At 35.1% G+C, this 16,176-nt stretch overlaps 1 protein-coding gene across 2 annotated transcripts; it reads right to left on the reverse strand.

Annotated features, from left to right (window-relative positions):
- Nucleotides 1–1,126: 1,126 nt before the first annotated feature.
- LOC120077772 (vacuolar sorting protein 18) lies at nucleotides 1,127–15,227 on the reverse strand. Of its 2 annotated transcripts, XM_039031787.1 has the most exons (23): nucleotides 14,849–15,226; nucleotides 14,035–14,247; nucleotides 13,794–13,933; nucleotides 13,288–13,383; nucleotides 12,028–12,095; nucleotides 11,794–11,895; nucleotides 11,254–11,398; nucleotides 10,816–10,959; nucleotides 10,602–10,721; nucleotides 10,413–10,469; nucleotides 10,148–10,207; nucleotides 9,563–9,670; nucleotides 9,063–9,205; nucleotides 8,557–8,635; nucleotides 7,140–7,202; nucleotides 6,911–7,041; nucleotides 5,631–5,736; nucleotides 4,881–5,069; nucleotides 4,281–4,508; nucleotides 3,067–3,222; nucleotides 2,481–2,642; nucleotides 2,079–2,195; nucleotides 1,127–1,509 (listed from the first exon to the last, which is right to left on the reverse strand). In XM_039031787.1, the coding sequence occupies exons 1-23, from the start codon at nucleotides 15,009–15,011 to the stop codon at nucleotides 1,336–1,338; spliced, it is 2,964 nt and encodes a 987-aa protein (XP_038887715.1). In that variant the 5' UTR covers nucleotides 15,012–15,226; the 3' UTR covers nucleotides 1,127–1,335. The 2 variants fall into 2 exon arrangements, with proteins under 2 accessions (XP_038887715.1, XP_038887716.1); XM_039031788.1 differs by lacking the exons at nucleotides 1,127–1,509; nucleotides 2,079–2,195; nucleotides 2,481–2,642 and adding an exon at nucleotides 2,678–2,950 and having other exon boundaries at nucleotides 14,849–15,227.
- Nucleotides 15,228–16,176: the final 949 nt, after the last annotated feature.

A 16,176-nucleotide genomic window follows, 5' to 3' on the forward strand; every position in this document is an offset into this window, starting at 1 on the left:
AAAGAGACAACTTATCAGATTCAGTTTCTGTTTTTTTTATTAAAGCCAAGAAATTTCATGTGAATTTAATCCATCAGATGATTTCTAATTTAGTTGTGTCATCTGAATTAATTTCAAACTTTACTTACAAGAATTCCCTCTGCAGTTTTTTCTCTTCACTTGTGAATTCTTTGGTGAAACCCCACGTATCTTTCTAGTAGTATTATTGTATAGTCCCGTCTGTATATTTGTCTAAGCTTTGGTGCTTCGATTTTGGTGAAAATATTGTAACTGAGCAAAGGGTTGGTTTTAAGATTCAACATTCATGTTTGAAACATAGCTATCTATCCTTTGCTTCCTCGAGGATTATTAGTCCAATTCTTTCCAGATCAGGTTACAGTCTACACATACATAACATAACACAGAAAACGATTTTTTTTTTTCTCGAGTAAATGAATCGTATCCTCAAACCAGGCACTTTTGGGCAATTTGATACCGGAAATATACATATTGAATGGTTCTATATAGAAGTTGAATAAATTTGTGGACACTTACAAATAAGTCGAGTGATATGTTGAATAGATTCGTTAACTAGAAGCAAAGTTTAAAGACTAAACTAGCCAACAATATTATTAGTATTTAGTTGATTGTAGTTTCCAGCATTCTTGTAACTACTGATTGGTTGTTAAGTTGTTAGTTTTGTAGTTTTGTTAGTTAGGCCTAGTTTTTTGTTTCCATTGTATAAGTGTAACTTCTTCCGTATTTTTGATTATCTTATCATTAATAAAATTCTCTCCAAGTCTGGTCTGCACCAGGTATAAATTCAACCAAAATGGAGGTTACACAACCCAAAAAGGAAAAAGAGATAAAAGGATCATACAAATTTAGATTTACACAACCAATGGACCATATCTTTACACAAATCCCACGAACTATACATACTTCAACTTTCCAATCTCAACCTTAACCTATTGAAATTGTTTGTAATAGCATATGGGATAGTTATAGTTTATTACTGTAACACCATGGATTGTATATCTTTTTTGCGAATTTCACCCATATATGAAACTAAAGAGAAAAAAAAAAAAAAAAAAACATAATCTGATTTGTTCGAGTCTCATTCAGATGTGGAAAAGTTTGGTTCAAGTGAGTGCCAACATTGGAGTAGATTTCATTAACAACAAACTCACAGTAGGGTACAAGTTTCAAATCATGAATACAACTTATAATCGATACAGAGAAAAATGTTTTCAATAACTAGAAGGGAACTATTGAGCAACGCACGGGAAGATTTATGTACACACCACAAAGGATCTGAAATCCAGGTCCACTCTGAAAGATTAAAAGAAGGAAGAATCACGCCGGTAAAGAAAAGCTCCGTTGTCCTCCAAGGTTATGTGGTCTAATTTCCCATGAACTAACCTGTTGCGCTTCCTCTGATGAAATAAAAGGCAAAGAGATCTCACGGATCATTAACTCACCACAAAATGGGCATTCACCCGCTATCGCATCATCCAACTGTGTTCGAAGCTGTCGAAAATTACACATTAACAAGTTAGATATAAACAATAAAACGCAAGTCACAAGCCAATGCAAAATCTGGGTAAAAACAACATGCATTACCCTTTAATACAGTGTTTGGGAACTAATCAATAAATTAGAGAGAGAAAATTAAAGGGAAATAATGATCTCCCAAACTCAGAGAAGCGGTTAACAGGGAAAAGAAAAATCCCCATTGACATTCACAAGCAAAGAACAATTTTTTTGCCTTGGCAGTTGGACATCTGGCCTATAGAAGTAGATTCGTTCGCAACTCCATATGCTAGTAGGAGAGTTTCTTCGGGAGGTAAGGAGTCATAAATATAGGGGGATCGAGAACTTGAGAGACTAAATAAACTTTTGGGAAATGTGCGAGGGGCTTTCAAAGAACCATCGCCCATTTATTCTATCTTCAATATTCAAAAAGAACCACTCTAAGCTAGCGCACCCAAATGAAGAACAATATGCATCATTAAGCAGCATCCATATGTATATGACACCAACCATATATTCCCACACATACATTCCAAAATGCTTATTGGAAATTGCCAAGAAATAACCTTATCTGCGGGAGTCATGCTAGAGATGGAGTCTTCAGCAAAGCTTCCATTCAAGTCCTTTCTTGTCTCACCACCTAATAGAGTAATTTGTTTTTGTAGATCCAGAATATACTCTGCCTGCAAAGTCAATTCTAAACGTTAGATGCAATTATCATGTTACTCTATGGAATTTAGGAATCCGAAACCCCACTCATGACCATGAACCAAGCTATCATCACATTGATAAGGAAACCGTACTTCCTATATGCAATCAGAAACAGACAGCTTAATGAAATGATGAGTGTTCTAGGCAAGAGAATAATCCCGGAACAAGGGATTAATCAATGTTAAACAAAACATAAATTCCACAACTTAGATTGTTGAGTATATACAATCCCCGATAAATTTCTATTGTAGACTTACTTGAGCTTCATCCGTACAACGTGTAACATGAGCGATCAAACATTGAGCATGGAATCCATGCCCACATGGAAAGACATAGAATGGGGCCATATGTGCTACTGATGTGTAACTTGAAGCCATCCAGAAGTCTCTGCCCACAGTTAATATTTTCCGCTTACATACCTGGTGAAACAGAAATTTAGGCATAATGTATCAAATGAAGGAATGAAGTTCGTTTTAAACTACTAACATCAAATAGAGATGGAAAAAGGTGAACTGCATTATGACTACGGAATTATTTATTTCACATGAAACCACAAAGACACCATCACCATACACTTCATTAAGATTTAAAAACATCAAATACTGAGTTTAAAACTTTGGCTCTAAAAATATATAGAATACTTCCAAGATGAGCCCAACCAGAAATTAGATAATTCTTGTGCACTCCCAACTCGTAATCCTGTATAAAATTTTATGCTCGTTTTAACCTGAAGAAATGGAAACTGATAGGTTTTAAACTAGGAAGTTGTAGCTAAGATGTGTGCTTGGCAACTGCATATTAATAACTGAAAGAATGGTTAGTTAGCACCAGAATGATCAATACCCCACAATCTTCATCTCTATCAATTACTGCATATCTTTGAGCAAGAGCATTGATATCTTTCCTAATATTGTCAGCACCATGTGTTGCATCATTCATCTCCTGTTTCAACTGATCAATTTGCTTGTTGTAATCTTCTAATGATGAACAAATTGCCTCCTACATAGATATTTCAAGAATTTTTAAGTGGCTACTAGAGGTTATTGAAACCCAGAGTATACAAGTGGAGATTTTAGGCCACCAGTAATAAAATATTATATGCATGGTCACCATCACTTTATAAATAGTTAAAAAGAAATATAGAATTCATTTAATTTCATCTACCTGCCAATACAACAGAAAATATGGGAAACTAATATATCGCACTATCATGAAGAAATTACAATAGTAACAAATACAAGGTAGTTGCACTCCTCTCTTGAGATCTCTCCTAAGCCCTAGTTCATTCATCAAATACCTACTCCCTCCTTCTGCACTCCTATCTATAACCAAACCCCATCACCACCTTTGCATTTCAAACAAGAAAACACAATCAAACAGAAACAACTATTCTGAAATAGGAAACAACCCCAGCAGCAAAGAAATTCTAAATTGTATAAAATCCAGAAACTCCTCACTGTTTCATCCCTGTTCTTACATTTATAATGCTCCAGGCTAAAAATAATGAACTTTCCCTTCTAACAATAACATGCCACTTAAAACATGAAATTCAACTCAACCTATCAGCAAAAGTTACCCACCAATTAACAATTTTCTGTTTTTGAAATGACATGGCATGTCCATGTGGCATACTTGCAAGTCCAAATACAAAAACAACAATTTATTGACACATAAGCTATACATGTTAACAAATTTGAAATTTTTTTGGACGAGGATCAAATGGAGAATGTTTAATATATTAAGGGTAAAATTGACCACTTCAAAATATTAAGGACCAAATTGAGAATTAACTAAAAGATGGATCATAGAGTATATTTATTCTTAAAGAAAACTATAAGTCTCCGTATGAGCCAAGGTCAAATTCCTCGTTGTCCCCATTCCCCTCTCTCACTCCCTCAATTTATAATACTCCAAACTAAAACTAACTAGTTAGTATTGCTAACCATTGATATCTAACAAAATCTTATTTTTAAGATAATAACAAAGATTGGGAAAGAGAAAAAAGAAATGAACATGATCCCTAAATCTTAATGAGTTTGTTAAAAATAATAACTCACCTTGAAGTCATCAATTAGAGCAAAGTCTGGAAAGAAGGGTAAAATGTCCTCAATCTTTAGTAGACCATCAGTTTCCTTTAGAAAAGCTATTGCCTTTCTTATGTTCTCCCTTTTAGTTCCTTTTTCCAGTTCAATAACATGCTTTGCGATCATGAGCCAAAGCTTCTTTCTCAAGTCTTCATCATCCTCAACCTTGTCAGCTTCAGCCATAGCAAGCTCAGTATCAACCTAACGCACCAAAATGTCGAATGAAATGTGTTTTAATAGGCACGTAGAGGTATGACTTTATAAGAAGTTGATCAAGAACATGTAAACATTCTAAAAGGGAAACTAAATTTCCCAGGTTTAAAAGCTTTTTGGGGAGTATTCTTGTTTCAGTTCCTCGGATGCTAATCTTAATATAAAATAAACAAATAAACAATCATCCAGGTAAGCTGTAGGCATTGTTGATGTCTTGTTCTACTAACTGTTTCTACTCCCCCAGCCAGGAATAATTAGAAATTCAACGTCAGATAATTTTCTTGAAAAAATTCTGTGCCAGGATATATATGAGAAAACAAACATTATGAATTAATAGAACAACTTCGTAGTGAATATGACCTGTAGGGCAAGAGCAACTGCTTCTTCATGCATGGCCATCATGCTGTATATATGAACACAGGCTCGCATTCTCTTTTCCTTGAGACAAAGACGCAAAGCATATTTTGGATCATAGAAGAACTCGGGGCCATTTTCCTGCCCTTTTCCGAACTTGCATTGCAGGAATCGCAAAAGTGCACTGTCATCTTCCTATTATAATAAAAACAATACCATCAAATGAATTTGTGTATAAGCTCCCTACATGTTCTATAGAAACAGAAAAATAAAAATACATGCAAAAGTAAAAATCAAAAGTTAAAAAATTAGCTAATTCTGTCATCTCTTGTTGTCTCCTTTGGTACATTTCATATTATCAATGAAAATCATTTCATATTATCAATGAAAATCATTTCATACTATCAAATGAAAATTTTAGTTTCTTAGCAAAATAACGATTAATATTTTAAATTAATCACAAAATCTCAAGCCACTCTAAATAAAAAAAAATTAGCCAGTTGCAAGTTTCTTCAATAAAAGTCACATTGGTTACAACTAGTTCTCATACACGAGTCTAATAATTTTGTTCACTCCAAAACCTCACTGACCTTAAACTGAAACTGCAAAGCAACAATTTAACAACATGTTTGCACAGAGTTCTTGGAGACATAAATTAAAAAAGGAAACCACGGGAAGTATAACTCTTTAATCAAGCTACTAACAAGAAATGAGGAAATCCCAAGTTCAATTTCTACTATGATATGCAAAATCAACCTGCTTGGCATACAAAGAGAGCAGCAAGTTGTGAACTCCAGGATCCTCATTGTGTAATCGATGAACACAGTATTCCAAATATTTGATGACTTCATGAGTTTCATTCCTGAAAGTAGTGTAAAACAAACAAGTGATTGGCAGTTTGCTAGGTCAATTACAAAATTTCCGTTAACTTCTAGCAAGCTTAATAAGTTATCTCAGCATCTATAGTGCCTTGCTTATAATTTTTTTTTCTAATTGGAAACAATTATTTCATCATACTGTTAATAAGTTGACATGCTTCTATATCAATGCATGATAGGCATCTTCAAATATTTTCAAGCACAGAATGAAACAAATAGCCATATTTACACTTCTATATTGACGCAGACTTGATCAACTTTCTATACCATGTGTTCAAATTGAGCTGAATTTGCTGTGAGCACTAGCAGCAGCAAACAAATTTATTATTTTCAAAACTTCAAATCCTTTTTACATGCAGCCCACAAGAATCCATCTCTCACTACCTAAAGATATTAGACGTTTCTCAACCAGTTAGTCAAGAAAAAATCCAGAAAGCGGAAGACTATTCAAGGTGGTAGGAATATAATATCAGCGTCAGATATTAATTGCAATTGCCCCATCCTTCCATGATTTTATCTATGAATGTTCCATAGATCTTCAACTATAACTATTACAAAAACACAACATCTGCATTCTATATTACAAAAACACAACATCTGCATTCTTTGGAAATTGCTGATATACTAATTATGCATTAAAAGTAAATTGTAATTAGTATTTATACTGATGCACTAACTGCTGATAATTATGGGCATCTAGTCTATTTCTACACCTCACAGCTTATCTCAAGGACAACTACCTAATTCTGCAACATTCCAAAAAACTGAAAGAATGCCTATTATCCTAGGTGACTACCCCCCTTGTTTGAACTCATAATTTCAAATATATCTAGTTTAGCTCTTTGTCCCTTAGACCACTAGGTCAGCCGGGGACATTTATGAGATTTATCTCTATCTAATTCATATAGTCAAAATCTGGGTTGATTTGAAAACATTCCTCATTTTGAAGGAGACTTTAGAAATAAAATATAAATTTTGGAAATGGAAAAAAAGTTCATACTGTTTAGGGGAAAAAAATGAACGGAAATTAAAAAATATTTGTCAAATTTGTTCATTTTTCCCCAAAATAAAGAACTAAGAACAGAAAACTAGTAAGAGAAGATCAGAAAGCAGTATAGCATGTTAGTTAACTGAAAGTTGATGGTAAATTCAAATTACTTTGCATGAGGTTCCCCTGAGTAACGCATCATCGCAGGAATCAACTTCCTTGGGTTGAGGTTGTTTGTGATCATCCATGACTCAACTGTTTCATATGCATCAAGCATGATGAGCTCTGGAGCAAACTTGTACTGCAGCATATAAGTTTCATACCTTAATTTCAATAAATATAGATATGAAATAATAAATAAATAATGCAGCAGACTGAATTAAAAAATTCAACTAATACCTGAAGTTCAGGAGGTGCTCCAGGTTTCTGAAGCACTTCCAACGCTTTTTTTGCTTCTCCTTGCTACATCGAAAAGCCAAGGAGAAAGTAAGTATGGAAAATACATGTGTGCAGTTATGATGGAAAAATAAAGTAACGTGAATATAATGATATATTAAAAAGTTAAAGAAATGAGGCTATTGTAAAAGATTATTTAGAGAAATGAAATCTTAAATATGATGTTAATAACCCTGCGAGGTAAAAAAAACTTCAGCAGTAAGACTTTTATAGTTTTGTGGGTTGATATTGCAAAAAGAAAACTAAAGATTTCTTTGTTGAACAAGGCATCTTCTTTAAGACTGGTAATCGGTGGAGAGGCTTCAATTTTGGACCAATGCTTGGCAGGATCCTTCTCCCCTAAGCCAGCTTTTCCAAACATTTTTCTATTTCTATTGCTCAAGATTGTTTTTAGGGAGAGTTAGAATGAGGCAATTTAAATGTGAGTTGCAGCTAAGAAGAAACTACTTCGATAGAGAGTAGGAAGAATGGTTGCTCTTCATATAAATGATGGAAAATGTTCACCTAAATCATTATGAGGAAAAGAAAAATTCCGTTCAAATCATCTTGCCTCTTTACTTGCAAATCTGCCACTTTCTAGCTGGATAATAGAGAATTGAGAAAGCAGGTCAAATTGATCCCATGCTAAACAGATTTGGGAAGGTATGAACCCCGAGATGACCAAGTTCTTCCTTCTTCTATGGCTTAATTGATCTTTGTTTGTTCTTAGCTTACAAAAATTTCAACACTGGAAAGAGGATTCAAAGCCAAATCCCGCCATGGCTTTATTACCTGCTGTTTCTTGATTGTTTAACGTATCCAAAGAAAAATCCATGGACCGTCTATTTATTCACAGCCAATGGGCTACAAACGGATTCAAATTACGGTCAAAATTTTCATTTTCTTTGGTGCAGTCCTAAAGAAACTAGAGCTTGGCTTCACAAAATTCCCTTACGGTGGTGGTTGCATGGGAAAGCAAGAATTTGTATCTAATGCTTCAAAAGCTCTATTGTGGTGGCGTTGGAAAAGAAGGGAACAACATAGTTCTTAGAGACAAGAACAGGCCTTTTTGAAGAATTTTTTTTGAATAGTACAATTTGGTGCCTCTAACTGGTTAGAAGGCTCTTCATGAAGAATTTTTGAATTGCAAATATTCATCAATAAAACCAAGATTGGGGTTGTTTTGTCTAATTCCGCCCGCTCTTTCAAGCAATGGACCAATTTCTCCTTGGATTTTATGTTGTTTTGTCTTCTTCATAAAAGCCTCAGCTTCTTAAATAAATAAATAAAAAGTGCCAAGAGGATGGTCAACACACCAATGAAGGATGTGAAGAATTATAACATTTCATTAGAAATTTCATATTAGTGGTAAATAAGGCACCTGAATGTAATGGTGGACGACAATTTCATACTGCTCCTTTAGACCGGCAAAAAACACTAATTCCTCAACCCGACCATAGCTGCAAGATATCATCTTATAGATAATTAAAAGGGTAATTGCAATGGGTAAAAGGATAATAATTAAGTTTATAGCAACATTTTTAAAGAATTGCAAATATAGCGAAATCTATCAATGATGGAGTCTATTGTTCCTATTAGCAATATAATCTATAACTGTTAGACTCCAAGAGTTGGATCTAAATTTTGCTATACCTGCAAATTCTCTTGTATTGTGCTATATCAACTAATACTTTGAGGCCAATTGCTATATTTGCAACTACCCCTAATTAAAACTATTCTATTGAAAATTATTCAAAGGAAAATTATAGAGAGAGAGTTTTGATAATAGTTACGTCTGATCCCAACCATTTGTCCATTTTACGTTCTAACCCGAAGATGAATACATCCATAAAACAATAATTTTCAGCACATAAAATGACTGAGTACCTTTCTAAGAGTTTCATTGTAGTGACTTCATCCAATACATCTTTGCAATCACTAAGAAAAGCACGAAATTCTTTAATGACTGATTGGTACTCCGTACTATGCCCATCAGATGCAATGTCATCATCCAAGAGTAGACGATTTATCTAAGATCAATGAACAAAGACAAATAATTGAAACCAGGAAAAAGAGACTTCATCTTAGCACGGAACAAATAGTACTACAATTTCCTGTGAACTGTTTGTCCACAATATTATTCCATCAGATGAAAATTGAAGTAGAAAATTTTCATTCCATGGTACCATGGAAAAAATTCAAGAACAGCCAGAATTTATATCAGACAAAAGTGACAACATTGCAGATTGTTTATATCATGTTGTATATCATACAACTTTTCACCTGTTGCCCTTTAAAGAGTCCCAAAAATTAATAGAAAAAATTTCCTAATTGAATTAGTGTCACTATTTTCCATCAGAATTCACGTCTAGGATAGGAGTAAGAACCTTATCCAAATACAACTCGGTTGCCCATGTGGAAATCATTGTTATTTGGCACTTATCATCCTTGGTAAGATTATCAAGCTTCCGCAATAGAAAAGTTCTCAAAGCATCCTGCAAGTGAGATATCAGAAATTAAATATGCTGCACAATGCAAAAGAATAAAAACTAAGTCGATCTCATGCAAGAAAAATCCAATCTTATGTAGGTTAGTGACGAATGTTTTAGAACAACCATGACTAATAGTATACCTAAGATTTAATTTAATGTCATTATAACTGCATTTATATTTTTTAGGGTGGCAGCTAGGACAAACAATCTATCAAACATTATGCCTCCCCAAAATCAACCAGGTTAACTTTAACAAGAACGGCAAATTCATCAAAGATGTTGCCAATTCGAAACAATATGTAGACAGGAAAAAAAATCAAACTTACATGAGAGGATCAAGAAAACCAAACATAATAAAGATCCCGGTTCAAGAAATGGACACATCTAAGAAAATAAGATGATGCACACAAATCATTAAGTTACTATGCACAGTTATTAATTATTAAGCCGCAAAGATTAAGGGAAAATTGTTTTTCTTACTTGTTCACTTGCACTTATAAATTTCAGAGTGATCTCCTCAAAGGACAATATGTAGTTAATCTGCACAAAAATTATGTCTTAGAAACAACACAAATCTACGTGAAAGCCAAATAAACTATTAATCAAGAAAATTTTCAATAGTAAGTAGCAGAAACTCAATTGATATGACAACCATTTCTGATGATTAGTTTGGTATTAAGCAAATCACTTGTAATAGCAATAAGGAAAAATGCAAGCTAAATAGCGTAAGAGAAAGGGATTTCACTTTAGCATAGAAAGATGCTGCTCTGAGATAATCCCTCGATGCTAATGCACCTTCAGCCTGCATCATAGAAACAAATCAACCTCCAAATTCGCAGCATGCTAAACTTCTACAATATTACGATAAGAAACTAGATTTTATATTCTTTTAGAAAAAAAAACTTTCAGAATACACAAACTAGCCAGCCAGTACCTGAGCCAGATAGACTTGATCTCTCTGAAGAGCATCACGGCAATTGGCTAGTGCTGCAGTGTACTCTTTCATGTCCAGATAAACCTTCCACATATCTCGGCCTTCATCATTAACGGAGACCTATGTTAAAGGAGCAAATTCTATTGTCATTGCAATGGGGAATGGAACCCAAATAAAAGAAAGAAGAAGAAGAAGAAAGAAGTAGAAGACGTGCCTGAAAAATGGAGTTTTGATCATAAGCATAAAATAAACCTGCTGTCGCATCACTACATAATCCAAGGATACCCCTTGAGATTGCCTCTGACGTCTGATCAAACTGGAGTTCCTCAATGATTTGCTCACTAATTCTATTTACAACCTAGTAAAAAATAATAATTCAAGATGAATTTCAAAGCTAGAACAAGAGAACTCATAAATAAAAGAAATACTGAAAAATGCATCAGGTAGGAAACCTTGAGAGAGTCAAGAAAAAGAAATTTCAAGGACACGAATTCCCATACATACCAAAACTTATCAAACACACACACACATGAAAACCAAGGCTCTCTCAAAGAGTTCTAAAAATATTACAAAAGTTGCATGTACAAGTTAAAACAGAGCTTCATGATAAAATAAATAAATAAATATAACATGAGTTTCTCAATCAACGCACCTTAACCTTGTTACCAATTAGAAGCAAGAAATGAAATTCAGACACTGCCATGGAACTTGGTTTAAGAGTTCCAGAATTTTCAGTCAACTTTGAATAATCCAAAAGAGCCTTATTTTCAACAAAGTTTTCATCTCCATTTGATAAACTGCAGGAAGGTTAGTATGAAAGTTTATTAACAAAACAATGTAATCAATTATACCATTCAGATAAATAAGAACATTTGATAAACATTATCACTTTCTTTTGGTGGTGGTGGTGGAACTCATTAATAAAAGAAAATCGGGAAAAACATTTCCCATTATCAACTTGTGTAGGTCCCATGCAACTCATCTAATCTTCATATAGCTTAAACATGCTACACCACTTTTTTTCTTCTTCTTTTTTCCTTTTGAAGAAAATGTCATTTGAATTAAGAAATTAAATAAAATATTGCTGATATAATTAGGAAACTCATAAAATATTAATATCTGTGGAACTGGCCTATAATATGTAGTTAAATTAAAACCCTCAAAAATAAAATCAGAATATACCAACTCTTACCTACGTTGTGATCCAAAATTTAACTCTCCATGATAAATTCCAGCTCCAGAAAGCCATGCAAAATGTATTGCTCTTCTTTGCTTTATGTAGAAATGTAGTTCACTGAAATGATAAATGTCTTAATATAAATGTTTCAATATTTAACAGCATTGTCGATCAATTTATAACAGTATGGATTACCAAATATTGGATAGTAAAACAAGCTAAGAACAAAAGATCCCAAACGGCACTTGCCTATTGGGTATTTCGCCAGGAAGTTCCATGAAATGCACTGCACGTTCCAAATAAGTAGAGAAGACAGTCTGGATATACATAAATTTAAACAAACAACATTGTCAACAAGAATACAATTTAGACCACTAATATAATAATGGAACTTATTTATACTTGGGTAGAGCTAGATTGCAAAGGAAAGGAAAATGAACATTCAAATAACATCAGTAGGAGCTCCATGCATAACTATCTGAGAACTGACCATTGCTGGAAGAGGCAGGACTGCAAAGGATATAGTACAGCCGTGGGAAGTAATTGACAAGTAAGAAACCCTAGACCAGACCCCATATTTCATGCTCCTTTAGGTGGGCCTTATATCTAGCCCTACCAATAGCATGGCCGTAAAACAAAGTGGAAAAAGAAGACATCTTTATAAATACATAGCATCTAATTTAATTTCTGGCCTTCAAAACGTTACGTTGATTAAATTTATATCTATTCATATTAACCACACAATCCTTGAACTCATCATTCTATATCGCTTTTGAACATTTTTTCCTACTTTTTCTACCCCTAAATTTTTTGCTCAAGTAATATGTAAATGAATTGTGGATAGCAAGAAATTTTGGGAACAGGGAGCTTCAAGGAGGGAAATTAGTAAAATAAGAAAATCATGCGCCCAAAATTGCATGATCAGTGTAGATAGAATATTAGTTTGTCACTTGAGCAACTATGAGAATTACAAGACTCAAAATGATCACATAAGAAACCAAAATATATATGCATTTTATTTTACAGAAGAATAGAGAAAGGAAAGAAGCACAAACTTTTTTGCTACCATTAAGCTGTGAGGCACTCAAGTCATGAAAAAAGGTCTTGGCTAACAAATGACAATATGCATTGATTTTAGTTGGTCTTCCATTAATTAGCACAGATATATTATAGTTACAGAAAATATTTACTACTCTGCAAATTTGTTTTAGGACCAGTATTACATTTTAGAAACATTTGTGCCCAGAACAAAGCAGTTTGAGCTAACTTGAAGAAACCTAGAAGGTAGATATGGAACAAAAAATGTTCTAACAGACATACATAACTTCATCTTACATAATTAAAACATAAAGTGGGTGTCACGGCAAATGAAGTACAAAGTAAATAGTATCGTAGGAATGGCTCAATTTGACTCATTTGTACAATACATATTTCCGAAGGCCAGTGTGAGAATCTAACACCATAAAATTTAAAAATTTTGAACAAATCAGAGATTAAAAATTAATTTACCTCCAATGATCCTAATCCAGTAAAAGAGTACAGTCGTGTTGGAGTAACAGCCATTACATAATATCTCATTCCATTTAGTACGCTAGTTGTTTCCATCTGCATGAAAAGCAAGCCAAGTGAGCGTTGACAGAACTGAAATTGTGAACTGACAACTGTGTGCTACAAAATCAATTGTAGACTAAGAAAGCAGAAAGGAAATTTAAAATATAAATTAAATCGATAGGGGAAATATTTTTTCATCTTCATCTAATACTTTGTAAAGTTTGCAAAGTTGCTTGAAGTCAAACTCATAGAATAATCATCTAATTAGTCGTAATGTCTAATGGAGAAAAATTATGAAATCTCTAGCACAAAAGGACAGAGTGCTCATTGGATCAGAAATATTATAACTTTCCAACATTCAATTAAATTTTAGTTAAACATATAGGAAGTCAGGTAGGTAGGAAGAACGAAAAAAAATTGAAAACTAAAATGTGGAAGGACAAACTCAAATGGGCATGATGTACCTGCAAGTCCATAAAAGCTTCTGGAAGTTCTGCTAATTCAAAAAGAAACTTTACATACTTTTCCTTTTTTTCCTTCTCATCAACAGCAAGTTCAAATAGTTGTCCATTGTCAGTACCAAGAATAACCTCCTTTGTAGAAGCTGCTCGTAAAAGAGGCGTGCAGTAGTAACAGTAAATTAATTAGAGCCAACTAGAATGCAAATGCCAACCAGTGAACAAAAGGTAGGATTTGAAAGCAAACCTTCAGTTATATGTTGCCTATTCCAGGCAACAGTATTTACTACAAGACCTTTCAATCTGGTTAAAAGTCGAGGTTTAGACCATTTGGCGTGCATATAGAAAGTATCGGCACCACCAGTACCAACAATTGTCGTTATACAATGACTACCTCCTGGATCAACAAATACTCTGTGGATTGATTGTTCTCCAGGCCGACCCACAGAAAGATCGAAGTCTGCATTTCCAAATATTTAGTGTTATGCAATCTTCATTTCACGTTATACTGAAATGTTTATGGCATAAAGTAATGGTCAGATAAAAGCAAATCAAAAGAAAGAAAAAACAAAGAATGATTCAGATTTAATGGACTTACTGATCAAATTTTGTAAAATATTTACATATTTGAGCTAAAAACACGATAAAGAAGTGGAAATGTAAGTTCCAGCTTCATCAGAAATTACTCAACATTCTTGGCATGTGAGTCATGACTAAATCGAGATGAGATTACAGGACATCGATTTCCCTAAAGCGCAAGTATTATGGAGCTGAAAAGCCACTTGAATCCAGTTTCAATTTGTAAACCCCTGCACCGCCTTCGAAACAGAAAAAATAACGATTTCGATTGAGCAAGCTAACTGAACAACTTAATCGGAATTCATTCAGTTTGCAGCTCTTGCTCCACATCAACTCTACTAGCCAACATTCTTCGTCAGGCCAAATGATATTCCGAGAAAAAAACATAAAGAATCGAGGCAGACATTTTCGTGATTGTTGAAAAAGAAAAGTAATTAGATTAGATACCAAACAAGTAATTAGGAGAAGAAGAAGAATCATACCGATCGAATCTCCAACGCCAAAGTCATAGCGGGTGACCCAACCTTTGCTAGTGCCTAACAAAATGACATCATTCCCAGCAGCCATGCAGGTTATCACTCCCCTCCCTTTGGCCGCATACCTTTCCAGAAGATCGACGGTGAAAGCCGGCCTCCCTGGTTCCATTTCTGAGAGCTTAGAGAGTTCAAGTGTCGAATCAGACAAACGCAGACAAATTGCCGGGAAATTCTACTCCGAGGAGCAGTTCGTCGGCGATCGCAGGGGTAATTTGCACCGTTTGATCATATCTACCGTTTGCGCTCCGGAAAGCTGTGAAACGCACCGTGTTATTGCCAGGGTATGCCGAATCCGATTTGCAACAGCCAACAGATGCCAACCGAACGGTTCGCTTTTGTTTTTAACTTTTAAGAACCGGTTCAACGGACCTACTTTGTTTAATTAACCAATGTTTGGAAAGAGAAGATTCAATGCTGAATTAAATCTAAATCTATGTTTCTATGCAATATTTAACGCCACCGCTGGTGGGTTTTGTCCTAGGTGGTCGTTCGTTCGTCTGGCGCCGGTTTACTATGTTTCGAATAGGTGGGTTTTGTCCTATGTTTCACTACGTTTCCGTTCCGTTCAGATCCATTCCGTTCAGGCGCCGGTTTGTTCATCTCTCAAAGTCGTCGGTTCGTCCGTCGCTTTCATCTCCAATTCAAAGTCGCGGCGGTTAATGAGTATTGGGTCGTTCGTCCGTTCAGATTGGTTCGTTCCGACTGATTGATTGGGTTCAGACTAATCGATCGCTTGGGTTGATTGGGTCGCTTCGAAGCCATCACTGCTGATTGATTTGGTCCGGTCGTCCGAGGTGTTTCAAGTCGAGGTGGTTGGTCCGAGGTGCTGGTTGGGTTCGTTTAGGGTGCTCGCTGCTGATCTGGTCTGAGGGGTTTGTTTGTGTCTTTGATCTGAAGATTTGAGGTATTGAGGTGCGGGTTAACCACGGTGGAAGCGGGTGACGATGGTGCATAAGCGGTCGCCTTTAAGACTGAAGGAGAAGAATGAGGTCGAGTTGCTCGGTAACCCTTTCATCTGCTTAGATCGGAGATTGATTTGGGTCTGGATGCTCGTTCTTCGGAGGTGAAAGAGTTAGGGTTGTCTGACGGTCGTTCTAAGGAGGGTGAAAGGTCTGGTACGAAGAGTGTTGACAAAGTAGGGCTGGGGAGGTTGACGGTGGGTGTTCCGGAGGCGGTCGAAGGGAAGCCTCTATCGTCTAACTTAGAATCGGTAGTAAGTCGAGTGTGGGGATTGATCTGGGTGGGCTGGGTTTTGGGTCAGTTGATGGGCAGGG

This window comes from Benincasa hispida, chromosome 5 (genome assembly GCF_009727055.1).
Source record: "Benincasa hispida cultivar B227 chromosome 5, ASM972705v1, whole genome shotgun sequence".
Lineage (NCBI taxonomy): Eukaryota > Viridiplantae > Streptophyta > Magnoliopsida > Cucurbitales > Cucurbitaceae > Benincasa > Benincasa hispida.